We start from the raw sequence: 21,799 nt of genomic DNA, 5'->3' as shown, positions 1-21,799 counted from the left end.
TGGTGGTGATGATGATGGTGGTGGTGATAGTGATGGTGATGATGGTGATGGTGATGGTGATGATGGTGTTGATGGTGGTGGTGATGGTGATGATGGTGATGATGATGGTGGTGGTGATGGTCGGCTGCTGATGGTACTGTTGATTGTAATGATGATGGTGAAGAAGATGATGGTGATGGTGATGATGATAATGATGGTGGTGATGATGATGGTGATGATGATAGTGACGACACTGATGGTGTGATGGTAGTAGTGATGGTGCTGAAGGTGATGATAATGAAGAGGGTGATGGTGATGGAGATAATAGTTGTGGTGAAGAAAATGATGGCGAATGAAGAATGATGAAGATGAGGATGGTGATGAAAATAACAAAGACGAAAAAAAATGCGGGTCCAGACAAAGAAGGCAGTTTCTCAGGGAGCTGTAGTTTTGGCAACTAGAGTGACTTACCCAAGCTCATGGAGGGGGCATATGACACTGACCTGCTGTTAATCTGTTTTTATGCTGTGCCGCTGTCCCCCACTCATCTAACTGAACTGCCCATGCAGATTGAGTTTGGAAAATTGACCCGTGAAAGAATGCAGGGACATCATTACCGTTGGGCTTTACTTATCCAGGATATGCTTAAGCCAGCTCTTTTTAAGTTTAAAAGCAAAGAAATAAACAGCAAACGACAATACTGATGGACTCACATAAAATTTAAATTTCTGGACGTCAAAAAAGATAAATCAAAATACTGGTAACAAGTCAGTTTAAAAGCACGTGTAGCAGCTACTACAGAGAAAATCCCTGAAATGTAGAAGGAACGTGTACAAAGGAATGGATTAAAAGATAAATACCAGGAAAGGGAGTTGTTTGTGTCAACGTCGTGGGTCCGATCACTACACACTTGGTAGCATTGAGCATTATGATTTCTGAAATAATAATAATGATGACAATAATCACCTCCCCTCCCCCCCCAAAAACCTTCAGTAATATGATGAATGACACAGGAAACCTGTTAAAATGACGTGTGCCGTGTTATATGGGGTCTTCAAGAAATCAGACATTTCTCTTGGCTTTTTAAAAAATTGAACAAATAAAAAGCCTGTTGTCATTTATGCGGCAGAGTCAGCACATTTTCTTACGCCCCTAATCCCAGGATGCCCTGGTGAAGAGCCAAGGTCGTCCAGTCTTCTCCAAGTTGCCGCTGCTAACCGTAGCGCTCAGTTTACTTACAAGGTCTATTTTAACGATTCAGCCCGTATCGGCTTTTTCTGAATCCCAAGGCTTCTCTGACACAATTATTAAAACTCAACTCAAGCAACAAATTGGATTTTATTTTCACACTGGTGCTTCTCGTCATTGAAAATTCCCTTTTGGAATTTTTCAGCAGACTTTAATTTGCTTGGGGGCGTGTGTGCGTGTGCGTGCGTGTGTGTGTGTGTGTGTGTACATGGAGTCCTCTGACCTCATGTGTCTCTTCAGGTGCATCTTAAATAGCACACTTTTTTGGCAGAGTTTGTTAAATCTGTTTAATTCAGTAACTTCCGTGGGATGCTAATTCCCCAAAGTGGAGATTGATTAAAATTTAAGAAAAGGCAACAAAACAAGGAACTCTACTAACTTACCCCAGACTATCAAATCTTGTGTATAGCCTTAGCGTGGTACCTCAGCTCTGAATCAGATAAAAGACCGCTTCCAGTCCTGTCGCCGTAAGCCCTTCTTACCAAAATAATGATGACCTAGAGCCTGCCGACTGACAGTCTCTGCCCAGAACCTGTATTACAATACCCCTGCCCAGTGGACAGATTTTTTACTCCAGTAGATCTAGCCAGGAGAGAAATGAAATCACTCCCAGAGAGCACTGTTTACCTGAATGCAGGATACCTAATGAGGTTGCAAAAACTTTAGGAAGACATCTAGGAAGTGAGACAATGCATACATTGTAAAGGGACGTCCAATACAGACCTGCCTAGGTATAATTTTTTCTCCACGGTCGCCAAACTGATTTAATCAAGAGATAGTATAAAGAAATCACATGCTTGATTTGCAAAGGTTTGCACTAAGCTTCGGGGCGTGTGCAAAAAAATTCAGGAAATGTGCCGTGGAGGTAGGTCAGAACACTTAATGTATATTTTTAAAATACAGAACTTCCTCCGTGTCATACATGGGATGTTGTTCCTAGTATATAATTTTATTTAAGTTCGTACACCTTCCAGATGTGAAGAAAAAAAAAATAAATGAATTTCGTGTACATGAAAATAAAATAATCCGGGCCAGGATTTTCTGTGATTGTCACTTTCTGAGATGTGTTTGAGGACTCCCTTCTGAGTGCTGGTTTGCAGGACACAGCCAGCACGGGATGGCCCCGACCGACGTGGAATCTTGCTTCCCTCTGTGCTTCTGTGTGGGGACAGTTTTCTGTCCATGCAGGGGCTGCCCTGCGGCAGGACAAGCCAACAGCTGAGTCCTGGGTGCACAGAGCTCAGGAGGACAGCTTGGAGGTACCTGTCCATCCGCATCTCAGTTTTGCGACATGGCTTTGCCATCAGTATTTTTATTCTAGTTTGAATGTTGTCCTCATTGTGGTTGTTTTTCTAATTGCCAAAGTAATCGGACACGAGCAAAACCAAAGAACACAGACCCAAGTGGTGTTACAGACGTGCCTTCCCCATGATGGGCAGCTTCACAGACCATCTCAGACACAGAGTCTACTCCTTCTGTGTTGCCCATCTTATATACTAAATTAAGACATGGTCCTATTATTAAGAGTGTTTTATACAAACTCTCCACACAGGTTTTTGCCGTTTTCCTTTTCCACACAAGTAAATACCGGGCTGTTTTTCAACTTCAGCATTTCGATTTCCACATCATGTTTCTTAAATTTCAGCTGACTGAAGCTTTCCTCTAGGAGGGACCGTGGAGTTGCTACCAAGTTGTTGTTTTTCTGTTTCAGGTAGCACCAGGGTGACGATTCTCTTCTGTTTATCTCTGTGAATTTGTGGGATGTTCCTGAAAGACCGGTTTCCCAGAATTAAAAGTGCTGAATCAAAGGGTCTTAGAAAATTGAATTTTAGTAGGTACTGTCTGAAACCTGTTGTCTTTTTTAAACCTTTATAGGGGGACACACATTGGTAATGTGTGTGGATACTAGTTTTCTTATAATTTCAACAGATCTAGGTATTATGATTTGGAAAAGATGTTTACTTTTCTATTTCTCAGGTGAAAACTGCTATTTCACCATTTCAGTGTTCCTTCCAGTTACACCTTTAGTTGAAACTATACATTTTCATGCCATTATGTTTTTCCTTCTAAGAATTCCATTCTCATATCCCTTCAGTGCTTTTTATTGTGTTGTCTATCATTTTTGTTATTGATTTTTATGGGCTCTTTACATAGAAAGGACATTAATAGTTTCCTTGTTGTATGTTACAATTTTTTTCCTGCTTTTTTTGTCTTTTCATTTTATTTGTAGGCTCTTTTTCTGGTGAATTTCTGTGGTCAGATTTGAGTGCCTCTCCTTTGTGACTTTGGGGATTGCCAATGGGTTTTAAAAAGGCTTTTTCTGCCTACAAAGTTATGTATCTTTTCCCTTGTGTTTCCTTCAAATATGTGTTCGGTCTCATGCTCTACAGTGAGGTATGTAAAGTATGGAAAGGAACAGGTGTGTGACCATTTGCTCGTTGTTCTAGCTGTTGGTCTCAGGTGGTCCGCACTCCTGGCTAGCGTGGTTGTTGAGGAAGATGGATCGTGCTGTCCCAGTGTTGCACTTTGCCTCTGGGCAGCAGGCATCGGGTCAGGCTCTTCCTGCAAGGTGTGTGCAGAGTTGACACTAATGAGGCCCCCAAGGCCACTCTCAGCCTGGTCGGTGTCGACCAGCGGTCACGTCCCAAGGTGAGCAGCACCAATTGGTTCATGAGGGAAGGTCTGCTCAGTGAGTGGGTGGTGCTGACGGTTCCTCCCGGGGTCATCACCAGTGGCTTTGGTGCTAAAGTACATGAGGGCACGCAGGGGGGTCTGTTGACCCCTCCCCCCAGCACCTGTCCGCCGCAGGTGTTCTTGCTGTTCCTGGCTGGGACACAGACCCTTTGGATCACATCGGGATGCGGTTGTCCCCAAATGCCCCCAACAGGACATGGCTGCTGTGCTGCCTACCGTCTTCCCGGGCTGCAAGGGAAGCCTGGGGCATCCTGACCTCACTGGTGATCCCACTCGCGTCCCAGAGCTCCAGGTGTGCTCCCGGGACTCTGCGCGGCTGCCCCCTGGAGGGGCTCTACTTGTAGTTCATCTGTTTAGTTGTCTGACTTTCAAAGAGAGTTAGGGAGAGGGAGGAGGCAGAAACTAGCATGTGTCTGTCTCGTTTCCAGGATATTCAGTGGCCGGTGTTAAAGCCACACTGATGTTTGCCTTCAGCACGGGGAAGAGAACAATGAAGGATCATTAGAAGACATTTCTAGCATGTTCACGAACATATGATTTAATGAAAAGCGAACAATTCGCAAGCTCGGTTCTTTCTTCCACCTAATAAGGCGACTAGCCAAAGGCCGTTAGGGATGTGGACTGTTCCTGGATGTTATGTTAAGTGGGTGGCTCAGGGTCATGGGTTTACGTCTCCCTCTGGCTCTTCTGGTTTCCTCTGTCATTCCGAATGTCCCATAGCCACAGCGCTGCCAGCTGCCCCCTGCCGTAACGACTCTGATCCTCCTGATGATAAACATCCTGGTCCTCACTCAGGACCACCTTCTGTCTCCGGGCATCAGGCCTCCATACTCATCTTCATTTGGTCTCCTGAGGACGGACCCTCGCTGGCCCATTTGGCCGATACGGATAGGAAGGCACGTGGGAGGGATGAAGTGTGCCCCTGCAGGCTCTCTCAGCCGAGAAGGGGCAAGGGTAGAATTCAGACCCAAGACCATGCGTTTGTGTCCTTGATGGTATTGAGCAGGACGCATGGCCTCGTGACATGTGACTTGTGCATGTTTTGGCAGCCGCCGTGCTAGGAAAGGGTGGAGATTTGGGGCCCAAAGCTTGAGGTTCTGCTGCAACCCCGGGAGCCCCTGGCTGGAAGCCGGGGCAGATTATCATTCTCACTGTGCTTCTCTTTCCTCGTCTGTAAAATGGGGTTATACCATTGCCTGTGTTGCTGGATGTCTTGAAGCGGTCCCGGGATGTATGAAGACCTCTGCACGTTTTGCTATGATGGTGATGATGGCGGCTGCACACACAGCGCCCATCGACTTCCTCCTGTCTTTCTGTGCCTCGCTCGTGCCATTTCTCTAAGTAAACTTCCTAATAATGCTCATTTGCTGGAGGCAGAAGGCACGTGGCCATAGATGTCCCAGGACACGGTTTCATGGGCTGGAGTCTTGCTACCCATCTGCCCGTGAGACAACGGTGACCGCCACCTTTCCATGTCTCTGTCCTCCGAGATCACTGAGCCTGACTGTGTGCCTACAGTCTGTACGAGTGGCATCTCCAAGGAGCCCTGAGCAACGGGAATTCAGGTTTGCTCAGAGCCTGGTGGTTGCTCACCATCTGCCTTCTGAGCCGACTGCTGGGCTCAGCCGCCGGACCCGCCTCTCTCAACATGGCACCGGAGCTCCGGGCTGGAGACGGTGATGGCTCAGGACTCTTGTTTCCTTAGGAACAAGGCATTTGGGGAGGACCGTTTCCTTATGACAGTGTGTACATTGTTTTATTTGCTCCCAAGCAGTGAGGAGAAAAGTAGCACGTTTCCATAAATGACTCCTTCTCGATCCAAAATAGATCTTTTCCACGGGGCACCGCCAACGCCATCGATGCAGAGAGTTCCAATGGGGACAGAGGTCTGTCCTTTCTGGACTTCCACGGGTGCTTGCGAATTGCACACCCGATGTCCTTCTCACGTCTCCAACTGTAGGCGGCGTGTCCATTGGCTTCTGACGTTTACCAGTCCCTGACGTCATGGAACGAGTCCTCAGTGACATTCAGCTGCGGAACACCTTGAGCCCGTCGTCGTGGCCAAGCGTAGCTTCTGCACCTGTGCACATCTCCGGTTAACGGAAGTGCTTATCGAAGGAGCGCTGTTGTCATAATGTCGTTTCATTCCGAAGTAAGACAAGACTCGGGAGAGAACAAATATGACAAAATTACCGCATTTTAAGGATTTTAACTTGAATCATTGGCAGGTGGAATTGCCTATCAGATACTTTTGTCGGCACTGCTGTGTGTTGCCACGTCTCTCCAGTAACAGCATCGTATAAATGCATTTATGCGTCTCAATTTTAGCAAGTAAACATGCTGTACTTTAGGCAGAACACAACCTACAGTCACTAAGTTTCTTTGACCATCTCTGAAGCCTCGAGGACTGACTTTGAGGAAAAAAATCCATTTCGCCTTGTTGACACAGCTTGACATTTAGGTTTTGTTTTCTGCTATCTTGCAGCTAAGCAGAGGGGAGGCCGAGAAGTCAAAGCACATTGTGATTTATTTTGACGTGGAAGGAATTAACGGTATTCGCACGTAGGGTGGTTGCCTCCGTCTCTGAAATGCTTTGTCGTTTTATGCACGGGGGTCTCTCTGGGCGGGTATCCCAGCTGGGGGCTGCTTCCGCACAAACCCAGCTCCAGCAAAAAGGAGCAGGTGCTGCTCAGGTGCCGTTGGCCCAGGACGGTTGCCGTCCATGAGGCAGAGGAAGGACAAAGGGAATCTTTGACCAGAATAGTGTGAAGGACACAGGGCAGCCACAGTGTTGGCGAGGACGGGCAGGATCCTCTCCAGACAGTATGCGGTCCCCTGCCTCTGTGTTTGCAGGAGCTTTAATATCCTGCCGGGTTCCTCCCGGCCTGTCTCACCAGGAGTCAAGAGATGCCCCAGCTGATGTGCCTCCACAGGTGACCTCTGCTTGCTTGGCCACAGCTTCATTTTTCCGGACCTCGCGTTGGAGTCCATGCCCGTGCCACGGCGGCTAGCCTCAGAAAGGCCGTTTCCTTATTCTCCCACGGAAACTATCTATTTTATGTGGAGGAGGGCTCTTCGTACCTTGCTGGTACCTGGATCTAGGTGGCCCTGGAAATGCACACCGTAGGCCAGGGCCATCTCTTCCCAGGTTCACTGTATGAAATGCTACTGGCCTGCTGTTTGTTGTTGGTTTTTTTTCTGCTCTGAGAGCAGCCATGGGAGAGGTCACAGAGCTTGCTTTTATTTTAGGGGGAAGGATGACATCTGGGTATGTGACTGTCAGCTCTGCAGATCTCATGGGCCCTCTGGAGGTCAGCTCTGCAAATCTTACTGGGCCTGTGGAGGTCAGCTCTGCAAATCTCGTTGGGCCTCTGGAGGTCAGCTCTGCAGATCCCATTGGCTTTCTGGAAGTCAGTTCTGCAAATCTCACTGGGTCTCTAGAGGTCAGCTCTGCAAATCTCATTGGCTCTCTGTCCCTGTCTGCTCAGCAGGATCTGGCATCTGTGCACACGGGTGACCTCCTGGCATCTGAACATGGAGCTCCTCGTGCCCACGGGATGTGAGTTCCTCAAACATGTTTATCAGGCTTTGCACTCAGCACTTTCTGAGGAGATAAAGGATAGAATTCCTACCAGAGAGCCAAATGCGGAGTAGTGTGTGGTTAAAGACAAAGACACATTGGGCCACCAGGGACATACGAGTGGAGCTGTTAAAGTTCGTTTCTGTCTGTTCCTCCACGACCGTCTGACCCATTTACTCACCCATCAGACATGCTACATCATCGCCGCCGTTGGTCCCAGACTCTGCCCTCACCTGCGTTCATTTTCATTGCTTTGTTCTTCCAGATTCACCCTCATCTTCACCAGGACATGCTTTTCTCCATTAACCGATTCTTGGTGGTGGGTGTGCTGCATGTAAGCACATCTGGGAAGCTGCACATAAATCACAGTATCAGAAAAACCCAGTGACGGGGCAGCAAGAGTAAAAGAAACGTGCATGGTGCACCTTTTCCTTTCTCTCTCGTTCCTGTGTGGGTTTCCAGTAATGCTGCATGTGTAGCAAAGTACTCCATTGTGTGCAAAAAGCGGTTTTTGCAACCTTAGCCCAGGGATGTTAAAAACTACAGAGTAGGAGACGGAGAAACACGGGGGAGGTCACCCGGGCAGGACCAAGGCACGTCTGGCAATCCCCGCAAACATTCCGCTGTAATATTTAGTTGGAAATGCATTGTCTGGACTATTGATTCTGGTTCTCTAAATTAATTTAGCTCATAAATCATTAACCTCTGGATTTCATCAACTTTCTAGGAACGTTACGGTTTTTACAAAGCCCGAAGCTTAATTTTACGTTCCCGGGCTTGGACGGATATTATTTTACCTTGAATTTACATCTCGAATTAAAATGAATCGATTCTAATGCTGTTGGATACATCCTTTCCATAAACCGAGCAACATCATAAATTATCCAGGAAATCAAGTCCCAACTAATTCGAACGGGATTAGTAAAACATGTGGGCGCGTTTGATAATATGGACGTGAGCCGCCATCCCCCCCGTGCATGGAGGAGGAACGTTGGTTGACCAACAGCTGCTGGCCTGTGGAATCGTTTGGTGACACTCCGGTAACTCACTGAAGTGTTGCATGTGGGTTCATGAGTTTACGGGGAGGCGTTCTTCTCATGTGTCCTTTATAGCCGGAGGGGAATCTGGACTGTTGCGTTAGCTGGGGCGGGAGACGGCTTCTGTCCAGCTGCGCACTGTCTACGCAAGCCCGTGTGCAGGCTTTTGTAGGGTGCATTTCCAGCTCCTGGGTTCTGACACTCCGCCAAGCCCCATGTTTTCACGTTTGCCCTGTATACCGTAAAGACATCTGCGTTCAAAACTGGACTCCCGATACAGAAAACAGTAAGACGTCCGTGTGGGTCGTGCAGGACAGCAGTGTTTGCGGTAATGTTTCCTGCCCCTTCAGTTAACCATTTTAGCATGTTGAATTTGCTCGTTACTGTTTCTAGGCATGGAAGGAGAAGAGGCACGAGGGCCCGGGATGGTGAGTTAGAGCAGTGTTTGGGTAACATTGCACTGCGTACCGCTGTGTTTACTTGAAAGGTGAGGTCAGAATTAGAAGTCAGGGGGAGATCTGAGACCTGTTGCTTTTAAGTCAGGACCCAGCGAGGACCTGTCCAGAGATCAGACAAGATGCCTCCCCCTGCAAGCTGTCTTCTGCCCGCTTGAATTCACGGCATTAATCAGCTCTCTGAGGTCGTGTCTTCAGAGCACAGTCCACAGTGCCCCGTATGCTCAGGTAGTCAACAAATGTCCTTTTTTTCTTCTTCTTATTTCCCACATGTGGGAGACCTCTTTGCCTGGAATGTACACACGATGCCTCGAAATCACTGTGACTCCCAGTTTACCGGGGCGCAGCTTCCCTGCACTGTCTCCCAAACTCTGAGGTGACACATGGGCTTGACGGGGAGGTCGCCAGCTCTTGGAAACAGTTCATGGATGAGAAAAACGTCTGATGAAGAAGCAAACTTGAATTCACACCGTCTCTGAATATCCCAATGGCTACTGTAGCTTCCGTTTGAGATGGCCCGCTCTGGACCTCATGCCTTCTGGAAGAGTCCGTGTGCCCAGAGCCTCGGCAGGAACGGCGGAACTCTCCCCGGGAGCCTGAGCACTCAGAAGGAGACGCAAAGGTCACTTCGATGAGGGGGGAATCACCAGGAGGGGAGCTCGGTGCAGTGTGAGCCCGCGTGCCCGGCAGGCCTGGAACTGGAGTTATGTGCCGGTGGAACGGAATTTCTGACTGTGTGCCTGTGGCTTTGGAGATGGTAGAACCCAATGCCAATAAACAAACAAACAAAACGCAACAGCAACAAAAACCCCCGCTTGTAAAATAACAGTGAGTGTGGGTGGTGTCCTTGAGCATCAGGAATGTTGATTGGACCCTGCATGCCATGAGGCAATGTCTGGAGAACCCCCAGGGCAGGTTCAGCCGGTGGCCGTTCAGAAGGGCAGAGCGCTGCCCCCAGCGTCCCCAAACCTTAGTGTCTAGCAGACAGGGACGTGCAGGAAGTACAACGGCCTGGCGGGTTCACGCATGGGAAGGGCATTTGGTCCCTCGGAGCACTGCTTTTGCAGGCAGTTCTGCACCAGTGCTGAGAGACCCTGCTGCCCGGGTCCGCCGTGCCACTGTGATGTTTAGGACGCTAGGGAAGCATTGACCAAAAGCTCAAACTCGGAGTGGCTTCCTCTGAGTCACAGGCACGCCAGCTTTGGGCTTCCTCCCACACACGTGTGTGATTGCCCTAAACAGACGCGGGGACACTATTCTTCCGCGTGCCTTTGCCTCGTGGACGCAGGAGAACCCCGGTGAGCTCACGGGGGATGAGAATGAGCTGAATAATAATTCAGATTATTTTCAGCAAATGCAGTGCCCCGGGGTTGGGGGCGGGGGCGTGGCAGGAAAAAAACCAGAGGTTACTGTTAGCCCAAGAAGAGAGCAGAGTCGAGCCGCGAAACAGCCCAGATGGCGAGCGCAGGTGCGGGGGATAAATCACACATTACGGCTGTGATGAGGGCACAGACAGGCTTAATGGAGGAAATCACAACATTATCATAACAACCAGGTACGGCGCGAAATAAGGAAGTATTTCCCGGAAAAGCGGAGCTCACACAGGACCTGACCGGAGGGAGACGTTCCAGCAAAGAGGGAGCCCAGGGTCATCTGTAGGAGAGCCATGTTGGAATCCTGGGCTTTTCCCTTTGGTAACTCCCCTAAAAATCCCAAGTCTGTGTTACTATGTTTCTTTCCTGAGTGTAAAGTTAGGTGTGAAATTGATACTGTATCCAAATCTCATGATGAAATCCCTAAATGTCAACCATCTCCTTTTATTACACATCAGCGTTTCTTAAACATTTAATCACACGTGCGCTTTCTTCCGGAAAGTATGGCCTTTGCAGACGGACAGATGTCATGTAGGAGCGTTTCAGAAGTTCTGCAGGCCCCAGATGGACTGAATCAGTCTTCCCGTTAGCGTGGTCCCCAGGGCGGTCAGTCGGCTCGTTAAAATTGGGAGAACGCCAGTGTGTGATGGGAATGTGCTGGGGGACGGGTGTTCTAAATACAAGGTCTCCCTTGTTAGTCTTCATCCCCCAGAAGAAGGAAAAGCAAAATACCTACATGAATGCCTAGAGCAGCCTTGTTGGATGCCTTGGTGTCGCGTTGGCTTACCTCCCCGCAGCTCTTTGCAAAGTGATCAGCGATGTCTCCTAAATGTGTTTTGAGGGAAATTTTCATGTCCCCGTGGGAGATGTGAAAGTCCTCGAGATGACTGAAGGGGGATCCCCACGTTCGTGGGTATGGTGAGTCTGATGGAGCGGAAATCAAACAAGATGCGGCGTTGGGTGCTTTTTACGATATTTTGCTTGCTTCTCCCTAAAAATACCCTCAGATGACAGATGAGAAGTCTTAACAAAGGACGTCAGCTCTGCCCCCACAGCACAAAAGCCAGCTCATCGTATCCATATCTCTGGGGACGTAAGAGGGGAGATAAAGAATCCCATCTCTGGGATTTCATTTTTGCTCAGATACTTTTTTTTTTTTTTAATGTGTGAGCGTTTGACCTTGGTTTTATGCTATAGATAACTCATAGGCTTTCCAACGTCCCATCTGCGAGATCTCTTGAGCTCCACGTCATAGAGAAGATCAGAACCAAATTTTGGAAATCTTGACCATTTGTTCTGGAAGTACTAAGTCAAGTTTACCTGCGTTCAGCGGGCGCTGCTTCCCACTGGAGAGAGAGTAAATGTCTTTGCGCGTTGGCAGTTGTGTCCTGAAATATGGGATGTGGGCTCTGCTTCTAATCCCACGTACGCTAACAAAGAATTGCCTTTCTAGGGCCACTGACAGTCGGATTTCTCTGTGCCGGTCGGTAATAGGTTTGGGAGAGCGTGAGGACACAGGTTAAAGCTAGCTTTCTAGAACAACACCAAGCACGGCACATGCCCCACAGAGGGTCTGGGCCACCCTGACAGACTGTCGTTAGCGACTCTCATTTATTAATCTTGAGCTTCTAACACCCCCCCCCCCCGGGATCAGTTCAGTCCCACCATTAACCTGTTGATCAGATCAAACACTTCCTAAAATAGTTTTAGGGGCCCTTCTTTTGTTCCCTGGGGGTCATGTTGAGTCGGTGGAAATTTTCTTAATTATTCTTGCTGTCTGCTGCTTGAAACATTTTTTTTTCCCCCTTAATAAGAACGGTGCTTCCGAAGAGGTAAATGGTTATTTCACAGTATTTTGGTCCAATATTTTGTCTGGACCGACCTGCCTTGTAGGAGAAAAGACAAAGACAGAACAGCTGAAATCACAAGTCTTCAAGGAGGCGAGCCTGTTTTCTGACTCCGTTGTAAGAACCAGGGTGACGATCAATCCTAGCGTGACCAGTCTTGGTCTGTGTGGTTTGAAATTCCCCTCTTTTCTGTCTCCTGGCAACACTTTCACTATTGGACATCATCCTCTCTGACTTAGAAGTTAAAAACCCCACTGAGCCCGCCGGGGACAGACGAGTCCAGCGAGGTCTCTCTTACACGAGCCAGGAGGCAGAGCCTGAACCCTTAGCTCCATGTGGAAGCCTCTCTGTTGGGCAGGATGTAGAACTGGCGTGTGCCTGGGGAAGCCTTCTCTGTCCTGCGTGGAGGGTCCCGGTCTCATTCTCGACAGCAGTTTGACACTTGTTTGTGGAATGAACAAACGGAATGAAGAACTCTGTCTAAATTAGGCTTCTTCTGGAAGCCACATTCACACCCGGAGAAGGAAGGAGCCACATCTGTACATTTTCCAAATTGTGTCCTTCTGGTTTACTTACAAAACCCGGGTCTGAAGTTCTTGCTTTTTGGTAAGCTGGGTCTTGTTGTCCCCAGTTAAATAGCCAAGTGTTCCCGAAATGGCTTATTTTCTGTATGTGTTTCGTGCAGGGAACCATGTGAGAAAGGTTTGGAAACAACACATTTCATTTATAAGCTATCCTCCAGCCCACCGTCGGTCATTTGAAACTATCATCCCGTATGGATTGGTATTATTATACCTTGAGAACCTTGCTGAAAAATAATATTTGTGGACCTCTGACTTGCGGCACGGTGCTGAAAGCAAGAATAATACACCAGCATTTGTTCTCACGGGAGATTTCCGTTCAGCGTTTTTAGAAGAGAAATATGTTAGACTGTTACGGGATCAATCTTATGAAAACTTAAACAGTTCATGGGCTCGGGGTTTTACAAATGAGATTCTGACCTAAGACCTAAACTGCATGGGATCCAGAGTGCGTCTTTTGGGGAAGAGAGAACTCAAAGGAAATCAGAAAGCTGACAGTTTCTGCACACATTTGGCCAACTAGTCCTTTGTTTGCCGATGCGTGATGGCTCAGCTAGATTCTCTTGTATTCATCCGAGCCCAGCTGTAGCAGGGCACTTTTGATGAAAAAAATGAAGTCATCACTGTAGGCAACGGATGAGAAAAATTGACGGGGACAGAGTGAATATCTTATTATGGTTATTGGGAATACTGGGGTTTGGAGGAAATCCCGGGGGGGGTAGGAATGTTGGCATGGGGAAAGATATAATATGTATTTCATAGAAGGAGTCTCGGTCGCAAGTACAACTGTAGGTTCATCTGGAGATGGAAAGGGCCTGCCGGGGACATGGAAAACCGGTGTTGCAGCGAGCTTGAACCAAGAACACCGGTCTCCCGGAGGCTCTGAGGGCCTGGACCACTCTCGCCCAGGCACCCGCCCTCCGCACGCAGCCTGTGCTGCCCAGGTGCTTCCTGACGCATGTTGGGTACGTGGATGAGGAGTCTTGGATGGAGACGTTGCATCTGAAAAGGCACTTTTTCAGAACGTAGCTGACAGCTTTTTTCAGCAGTTTTCAGTTTGCAGGAACCTTGAGTCGTAGGTCCTGTTTTCATTTTCTCCCTTTCTTTTGCACGGGTCCCCTTAGAATATCGTGAATTGGCTGGGTGCATGGGGTGCCCTCCAGCCGACGCAGATACTTATTGTTGACTAGACGTCAGACTTTCTAGAAGGATTCACTGTTGGAGTCCTGCATTCTGTGGGTTTGGGCTGTGGAGTAATGACACGTACCCATCATCATGGGTGTCTTGTCTTTTTTTTTTTTTAAAGATTTTTTTTTCTTTTTTTTATCAGAGAGAGAGAGAGAGAGGGAGAGCGAGCGAGCACAGGCAGACAGAGAGGCAGGCAGAGGCAGAGGAAGAAGCAGGCTCCCTGCTGAGCAAGGAACCTGATGTGGGACTCGATCCCAGGACGCTGGGATCATGACCCGAGCCGAAGGCAGCCGCTTAACCCACTGAGCCACCCAGGCGTCCCATGGGTGTCGTTCCGTTGCCAGATGCCTCGTTGTTTTTTGAGCAGCATAACATGGAATTGTCTGGTAGACTATGCTTCATCGAGACTGCTACTAAAGGACATCTTGGTTGTTTTCAAGATTTTCATAGTAATACATAAAACTGCTGTTAAATATGTGTGTGCAGGTTTTGTGTCCATACAGATCATCCCGGATGGCACAGTTTTAAAAAAAAAAAAAATCATGCTAAGTTTCTTCTGAATCTATGGAAGGTGAATTCTGTTCGAAATGGAGATGCATAGGAGTACAGCTTTTGCAAACTAATAATGACAACACAAGGAAGTAAAATCTTCAGTCCTCTGCTAACGGATAAGTCCGTGTTCTTTTTTTTTAAAGATTTATTTATTTATTTGACAGACAGAAATCACAAGGAGGCAGAGAGGCAGGCAGAGAGAGATGAGGAAGCAGGCTCCCGGCTGAGCAGAGAGCCCGATGCAGGGCTTGACCCCAGGACCCTGGGATCATGACCCGAGCCGAAGGCAGAGGCTTTAACCCACTGAGCCACCCAGGCACCCAAGTCCATGTTTTTTGACTCCGAAATTGCTGTATGAGTCCAAAGGGGCATTTTCCCTTCAAAGCGGGGTTATATTGTCTTATTTCTTCTTCCTGTGTCAACTCATTGAACGAATTACCATATTCGGAACGATATAATGATATAGAATGATAATTCAGCCGAAATTAGTGTTCGCGTCAGATGTCCCCAAGCATGTAGGTGATTTGCTTTGCTGTACTAACACCACAGTCAGTGTCTGCCTGATCCTGATTTATCCTGGGACACAAATCCAAAACAGCCCTCGTGCATCTTATTCCTTGGTTCCGAGTGTGACATTTATGTATATGGTGTGGCTTCTGGGATGTTTATTCTAGGAGCTAAAAAATTGAAGACTGAACATACCATAACCTGTAGCATTCGCAGTCAAATAGCAAAAAATTTGTTTTGTAACAGATTTCTCGGGTTCTGCGTTGGCTTTGGGAATCATCTGTGCCTCCTCCATGGAAAGCTGACTCTGCAGCCTCTGCCCTCCGTTTCTGGACCACCGAGGTGAAGGGGCAGCCCCAAAGCAGAGGGCCTGTACCCACTGGGGCACGACCTGTGTGCCGGGTCGCATGTGCTCATATTCACTTATTCCTGGTGCAAGGGATTTCTGCCGTCCTTATAAAATTTCAATGGCTCTGCTGATCCTGAAGCCATGAGACAGGTCCCCTGCCCTAAATTTGGTTCCCAGATCTCGACTAAGGATGCCACACTAACAGCAAGAGGCGATGAAAAAAACATTAAAAAGGTTAATTACGCCCATGATGAGGCTTTCTTGGAGGGGAGCAAGGTTGTGCCCCGCCTGGTCTGAAAATAGCTTGAGAGGGATGAGAAAAGAGAATGATTGACCTTTCACGGTGGGAAGAGGTCCGGGTCGGGCGGAGCATTTCAGCAGGGGCTGCCATAGCTTGAATGTCCCCACAGCACTGCCGGGGACAGCACCCAAGCTTTCTTCTTAGCTCCCTGGGCGCGCGTCGAATAAGGACTGGCCAGGCTTACGAGCTCTTCCCAGTCAAACATCAGAAGTGGAGTCAGACCCTAATACCGCAGTCAGAGTCCAAGTGCATGCGTTAACTTACGAAGTTAAGCTGGAGTGTACGGCTCTCTGTGGAGATCACAGATGGGGTTCCTCTACTTTGACCGTCTTTTACTGCTGATGTGACTGCCGACCACAGCGTCCTAATCGGACAGGCCGTATTTCAGCCCCTTCTGTCTCCAAGCAGCTTCTGTTTCTTTCTCATGGAAAATGTAGACATAAACAGAAGTAGGTAGAAAAGTACAGTAAACTTGCACGCATCCCTCATGTGCATGGAACAGCCGTGAAGTCATGCCTACCCTTGTTTAATGTATACCCAGCCTTCCTTCCTTTTGTCCTGTGTGAATTTGAAGAGAAGCAGCTGTCCTAGCATTTTGTCCAGGAGCATTTCAGTAGGCATCTCTACCTTCCCCCCTTGTAGAATTGCATCGAGCCCATCCGCTTAAGTATGTAAGGTTTGTGGGTCTGGCCTTTGGAAGCAGCTTTAACCCTTATCCAGGCTTTTCAACGTCCTAACTTAGTGTGAGCTTCAGCAGGTCACAGTCCTTACAGAGCCCTGTAGTTCCCGTCAGAGTAGGGGAGCCTACAGCGTTTACTCCTAGGGTTTCAGGTGTTCTGAATAAGAGAGTGTGTCATAAAGGGGTTCGACAGCAAAGAGCAAAGAGTAGGTGGTCCCTGTTGCTCTTACTGCTTTGGTCGGAACTGTGGTTCTGTTGAAGCGTTGCTGTGGGGGCGCGGTAGTGTATGATCTCAGGTATGGGGAGGACCATGAGGACAAGAAAAAGGAAGGTGTAAGGAACACTGGTACTCGGAATGGAAAGTTCTACTGTACCTACGAGTAGCTACTGCAGTTATCAAAAGAGGGCATTCGTCATACAATATTTATAGACATCTTTCTTCATATAAGAACGTTGGGGCACTTGGGTGGCAGAATTGGTCAAGTGTCTGACTCTTGGTTTCGGCTCAGGTCGTGATCTCAGGGGTGAGATGGGGCCCAGCGGCAAGCTCTGTGCTTCCCGTGGAGTCCATCTGGGATTCTGTCCCTCCCTCTTCCCCGTTCCCCGACCCCCACTTTCTCTCACTGTCTCTCAAAAATAAATAAGTAAATCATTGAAAAATAGAAGAACATTGATGGTTTGGTGTTCTGCACAGACTACGAGCAATTGGTACATTTCCTTATGTCCTGAGGACCGTCACACCTTCCTCTCAGCAGGGCATGACCTCAGGGCCTGGTGCTTCCAGAATGCTTTCTCGTGTGTCTGTACAGAACCACTGCATGGTGCCTAGAGTTTCACATGATGGTTATAGGTGACACTGGTGCAGTGACGAGACCTTCTGAGAACCCTGCCGCAGGTGGGCCTTCTGATTGCATGGCGTCCCCCGTGGGGATGAGTGTGGGACCGCTGCCGCGTACGGGAGAATCCCCTTCCCATCTTCAGAGGAGCGGATGACAGCAAGTGATCTCCTTTTCTTGTGTAAAAATGAAACTGTGTAAAAATGGAACATTTCTCTCCTTTAGGGCAGATCTTGGATGTCCTGGAGGAGTTGAAACTGGCTAATAACACGCTCGTCTACTTCACGTCGGACCAAGGAGCCCACGTGGAGGAGGTGAGCACCAAGGGAGAAGTCCACGGAGGCAGTAACGGCATCTATAAAGGTGAGGAATCTGTGAAGGCGGGAAGCGCCAATGTCGGTCAGCTCTGGCTTCCCAGCTCACAGGTTGGGCGCCTTTGCTTGGACCTTTGAGCTTGGACGTTGTCCCGCGGCTCCTTTCCGATATACGGACTTTACTGCACTGCGGGCACTGAACAGGAAAGTGACCCGGTCCCGTTTCCATTATGGTCCCCACGGAGGTTAAAAGCACAAGTTCTCAGCCGAGACATTAGAATGAGGGCATTTTCACTTAGGGTAAATGCAGCCTCTCTACTGGATAGCTGGTTAAAACAGTAAGCTCGTGTATTAGTTCCCTGTTGCTGCTATAACAAAATAACACAGACTTCTGACTTAACACAGTTTCTTAAAGTTACTCTTCTGGAGGTTGAAAGTCTGAGAATGGGTCTCACTGGTTTAAAATCAGGGTGACAGCAGGGCTGTGTCTTTCTGCAGGCTCTGGGGAAGCATCTGTTGTCATGTCTCCTCCAGCTTCTGGAGGACACCTGTGTTCTTTGGCTAATGACCGCTTCTTGCATCTTTCAAGCCAACAATGCAAAAATCTCCAGACCTCCCTTCCTCTCTCTCTGACCTCTGATTCCATAAGGCCGTCTCCTTCACTCGCTCACTGTGACAGATGGCTCCTGAAGGACCGCTGTGTGTCTCTTTGTCCCATCCAGATCGTGCAACTGATTTTCCCATCTCAGGACGCTCATCACCTCCCCAGACTCCCTTTTGTTGTGGACGGTCGCATCGGCACTGGTTCTGGGGAGTGAGAATGTGCCCCTCTTTGGGGGATGATGATTCTCCCCAACTGGGTGTGCAGGAGTGTTTTGGCCTCATGCCTCATTCCTGACACAGCCTCAGATAAGCCACCGCCGTGACCAGTCACACTAGTCACTGGGAATATGAGCTAATCCAAAGTAGACCCAACCCAGCTGCTGACCTCCAGATGGCTTGTAGCATGCACACCTGTCTTGGTGAATTCAAGACATACCTGTCTCATTTAGATAAAATGTGACTCTTTTCACAGACTTAGAGGAGAGGCCCAAAGGGGCATATCCGTGCTAAGGGTTAGGACACTCCCCTGAATCTGTGGTGGGTGTGGATTTTTGGTCGGTAGGACAGGTTGAGTGGAGGTGACCGTGGTGAACCATCATGTCCCAGCGGGTGGGGACCACCTCCATCAGACGACACGGGAAAGCAGGTGACTAAAATTTCCCTAATGTAAGGTGAAACAGTCTCTTATATGGGTGTATCAAAGATTCCCAGGGATGCTGGGAATCTGAGTTGATGTCCAAAGATATAAAAGGATAATAAGTAGGATGCTTGGGTCCATTAATTGGTTCGGAAATATTGATGTGGCTGTGCATCTGGCCCTGGGCTTGAGGCATCAATAAATATAAAACATGGTCTGTGCCCTGAAGGAACTCAGGGTTTGCTCGTGGTTGGCTGGGTGCGTAGCGGGAAGCCTAGACCACGGAATTTAGGAAGGGCGTCAGTATTTAGGCACAAGAAATAGTGGTGTGTCCGGCCAGGAGAGCATCAGGAGGCCCCGGGACCCTGGAAATGTTTGCCAAGTTGGCAAGGCTGGAGGGAGTTAGCCACAAGAGCGTGCCTCCTGTCTTGTTCTGCTTTTAGCTCTGCCAGCGTTCACGCACTCTGGTCCTGGGTGTGCAAAGAAGCTGGACACGGCTGTATCACAGACAGCGAGGCAGAGAGGCGGGGAGGGGAAGTGTGTCATCTGTCCCAAACGTGCACGCCTTGCACTTCTGTTTACCCCTCTCTGCGTGTGTCTGCCATCCTCTTCTGAGGCCTTGGGGGCAGGGACCCTGTTTCCACGTTCAGTTCCCTGGAACCCCAGATAGAAGGATCCCTGCTGAGTGCTGGTCAGGTTGACCCTCAGAGGATGTGCACGCCTCTCCTTTGCCTGCCCCTGTTGGCTCACCAGGGCCCGGCCCCCAAATGCTGTTGGACGTGGGTCAGGTGGACGGACCACTCTGTTTCATCAGCCCAGGATTGACCGGCCCCAGTAGCCGAGCTTTTGGCCAACCCCCCTCCGGCACCCGCCTTCTATTGTGTCATTTTAGTGTAGGGAGAAGTGGAAACGTGGATTCCTATATGTTAAGATTAGGTGTATGGCCAGATGTGGGTGAGGTCGTGGCCTCTGTGGACAGAGTTGTTTGTACCTTATTTTAGTGACAACAGCGTCTCTCAAGGTGGACTTAAAGGTTGTGCCTCGTGCTCACGTCCAGCCTTTCATTCAGTCTTCCCCCAAAGGACATTCCAAAGTAGGTTAACAGCTGCCAGTGAGACACAGGAATACGTGGATACAATGCTTTGTATATTGGATACAAAGTAATCCGTGATTTCAGAAAGTCACATACATGAGGGCTTAGAGTCTCCATACACAAAGATGACCAGAGGGCCAGCGGTGGATGGATCTGGGAATGCGAGATACATGAGAAGGAAAATCCAATTAGCATTTGACTATGATGCTTGACTCTCTTGAAGGCATCAGTGGGGTCGGTCAGAAAGAGAATGTCAAGGGTCGGGAAGGACGGTCCCAAACCAAGGTCATCGCAGAGCCCGAACGGCACGTCAGGAGCCTCTGCCCGATTTTCTTTTTTTGGCAGAACCATATTGGGTGTGTGAGCAGTGTTTCGCTATTTTACTTGAGTGCTGGAAATACCTCTAGTACGTGACACTATTAATATCTCTGTGGCTAAGCATTATCCCTTTGTCACATTGAGTTGGAGTCAAGCTCACAGCGCAACATTGTTAAAATATGCTGCCCCGAAAGGAAGCTGTGGTTTCCTTCCAGCGGTCGGAGACGATCCGGAGACTCTGGTCGATGTCACGTCTCGTTTTGTAGAGCTGGAAACCCCAGCACCCTTGGACACAGAGGACTCACGCTGTTGAAACTCGCTGGTCAAAAGAGCATCTTTTTTTCTGAGCGGTTAATGATTTTTCGTCTTAATCCAGACCTCTCAGGAAGATCATTAGTGTGTGGGCAAGTGCTTCTACCATTTTACCCAGGCACATCTACGTCCCTGATGAAGTCTGCGGGTGAGTTGGATAGAATGGATACACTTAAATCATCCTTCTCTAGAATTCAACCCCGTCTTCTTTTTAATCATAGGGACAGGAGATCCCTGCGGTCGTCTTCATGTTAAAGAAAAAATAAAATGATACGGGTGAGGGAATTGTGACACCATTAATGCTTTCTCTCATGTTTTTTTAAAGGAAATGTGTCTGCAGCCAGCATGAATCTCCTGGTTGGATTTAGAGAAGGGTAAACCGAGTTGGTCAAAGGCTGTGATGTCAAAGGAAATTGAACGATAGAAGTAGGGTCCAGTGTGGGTTTTGAATACGACGCTAGTGAAATCGTAGCAGTCTTGGAAGCGTCTTCATCCTAACAGCTCCCGATACACGGACTTCTGAGAGCCTCCTAAATCCATTTTCCTCTGACGGTCCACATGTTCTCAATGATTGGGTCAGCCGTATACACCTAGCCATATTCACCTAGTAACAATCCGCTTCCCTCCTGAGATTTCAGGAAGCGTGGGCTCCGTTAGTGTTTCTGCTTAATCTGACAGGGTTCCCATACTGAGCTGTTAGGATTTTTGCCAAGAGCAAGATAAATAAGTGATCAACAAAAATGCCAGAACGTTTACATTGGCCTGTGACCAACGTATAGCAGTTAAATGTAAGGATTCCAGCAGGGCTGTTGAAATATTAAAAATGTGCACACTGCTCATTTGAGAGTGGGGATTAGGAATCAGGGCTTTGAAGGAAAGAGGATTTACGATCTCTGTGCGAATTTCAGCTGTCTCTGGGATGCGGAGGTCGTGGCTCTCCCGTTTGTGAACCTGCACCCTGGGAAGGGGTTGGGTCTGTGGTGAAGTAATCCTCACAAAGCTGTCTTGCTTCTGCACCCTCACCGGGACCAGGGCTCAAGACAATCGTCCCATAAACAGAGGTTCTCTTGTGGAGGGAGCAGCTGGCCCCAGGCTACGTCACCTCGTGTCTAAGTCAACATCTGAAGCCCACAGAGCCCTTCTTGTAGTGATAGGCGTAAGCAAAGTCTTGGAGCCCAGGCGTCGCTTTTCCTCCTCCACTGACCTGCCTCTCCAAGGTGGAGACCTCGGGGGCTCTTTCCTGAGTCCCCTCACTTCCTTACACACTCACACTCTATGATCACATCCTAAGGCATGACCTCAAGTGCCATTTGGAG

At 48.6% G+C, this 21,799-nt stretch overlaps 1 protein-coding gene across 5 annotated transcripts in view; it reads left to right on the top strand.

The window, feature by feature from the left end:
* Positions 1-21,799, top strand: part of STS (steroid sulfatase) — a 135,794-nt gene that overhangs the window by 82,658 nt on the left and 31,337 nt on the right. For all 5 annotated transcript variants that reach the window (XM_059385846.1, XM_059385847.1, XM_059385848.1 and 2 more), the window contains one exon: positions 17,432-17,569. In XM_059385846.1, the coding sequence (XP_059241829.1) occupies positions 17,432-17,569 (138 nt within the window). The remainder of the gene's footprint in view (positions 1-17,431; positions 17,570-21,799) is intronic.

The sequence above is a fragment of the Mustela nigripes genome, chromosome X, assembly GCF_022355385.1.
Source record: "Mustela nigripes isolate SB6536 chromosome X, MUSNIG.SB6536, whole genome shotgun sequence".
NCBI lineage: Eukaryota > Metazoa > Chordata > Mammalia > Carnivora > Mustelidae > Mustela > Mustela nigripes.
The sequence above is the reverse complement of the archived record's forward strand: the minus strand, read 5'-3'. Positions and strand labels throughout refer to the sequence as shown.